Source organism: Seriola lalandi, unplaced genomic scaffold (genome assembly GCF_002814215.2).
Source record: "Seriola lalandi dorsalis isolate HSWRI2012SDOR001 ecotype SW California unplaced genomic scaffold, Sedor1 jcf7180002053021, whole genome shotgun sequence".
Taxonomy (NCBI): Eukaryota; Metazoa; Chordata; class Actinopteri; order Carangiformes; family Carangidae; genus Seriola; species Seriola lalandi.
Window position 1 is genome coordinate 22,996 of NW_019523574.1, and position 1,111 is coordinate 24,106.

A 1,111-nucleotide genomic window follows, 5' to 3' on the forward strand; every position below is an offset into this window, starting at 1 on the left:
TTGTTGTTGTTGTTGTTGTGGTGTCTGGTTGCCGCCCACCACAGGAACAGTGAGGTCTTATTTCAGCAGCACATCAGCTAATGATTGACAGGGGAACGAAGCGAACACCTGAGTGAAACAGACTTTGAATCCAGGTTGTAAACGGGGATTAAAAATCTTCAGAGCTGCCGAAGCTTAAAGGTTGATGTCAGTGACGTCACAGTCCGTCCACATGAACGACGCCCCGGACATCCACAGGACGCCGATAAAAACACGCTGCACCACCTCTAAACTACATCTTAGTTTTCTTTAATGGCAAATGATTGAACTGTAATCTGCAGAGTTCATGATGTAGACGATGAAGCTCATATTAACTTGAAGCTTCTCGTCACCTGAACTTCACACTGAAGATTTTTCTCACCTGAGTCAAAATGTTACTCACACATTTACATATTTATTTGCAGGTTTAAGATGCTGCTGTTGTTTTGTAAGTAATAAAAATATCTATAAACCAACTGAAGGCACTGTGTGTAAATTAAAGGTCATTTAAAGATATTTAAAAACAACCTAAAATATTTTACTGTCGTAGCAACAAGAAAACACCTTGAAAAAACAAATAACTTTAAAGAGCCTTTATAAAGTGCTGCAGTAAATATGTGAAAGGCAACATAACAACTACATCGTGCACACGCATGAATACGTCCAAATCCTCAGCGCATGTTGAGCCAGAAACCTTTATTTTGAAAGGTGTTAAAGTTCCTCCGTTGTCCCAGGTGAGAAATGAGCTGCCGGTTCACTCCGGCAGGTCGCAGTCGATGATGATGATGATGATGATGATGATGATGATGATGATGATAAAATACAGTGTGAGCTAAATGCCTAAAAACAAAGTTGTTGGTTTAATGAGTTTGTGTTGAAGCCGTCAGTTTGTCGCTTTGTGTCTCAGACATCGACGAGGACTTTAAGAAGGAGCTGGTGAACCTGGTGCCGACGCTGCTCTCTCCAGAGAACCTGGTGGAGAAAGAGATCGGAGGAGTGAAGATCACCTGCAGAGACCTGCTGCAGTACTTCAAGGTGAGTGAGTCAGAAATCAGATGTGTGACAGGACAGAAAACTGTTTGATTGTGGCAGG

The 1,111-nt window shown here is 41.9% G+C and overlaps 1 protein-coding gene across 1 annotated transcript in view; it reads left to right on the top strand.

The window, feature by feature from the left end:
* LOC111650900 (atlastin-2-like) overlaps positions 1–1,053 on the top strand; it is a gene marked incomplete at its 3' end in the record, with an annotated part of 13,355 nt that extends 12,302 nt beyond the window's left edge. The window contains exon 8 of the mRNA XM_023400835.2: positions 926–1,053. Within this exon, the coding sequence (XP_023256603.1) occupies positions 926–1,053 (128 nt within the window). The remainder of the gene's footprint in view (positions 1–925) is intronic.
* Between the last annotated feature and the right edge of the window lie 58 nt (positions 1,054–1,111).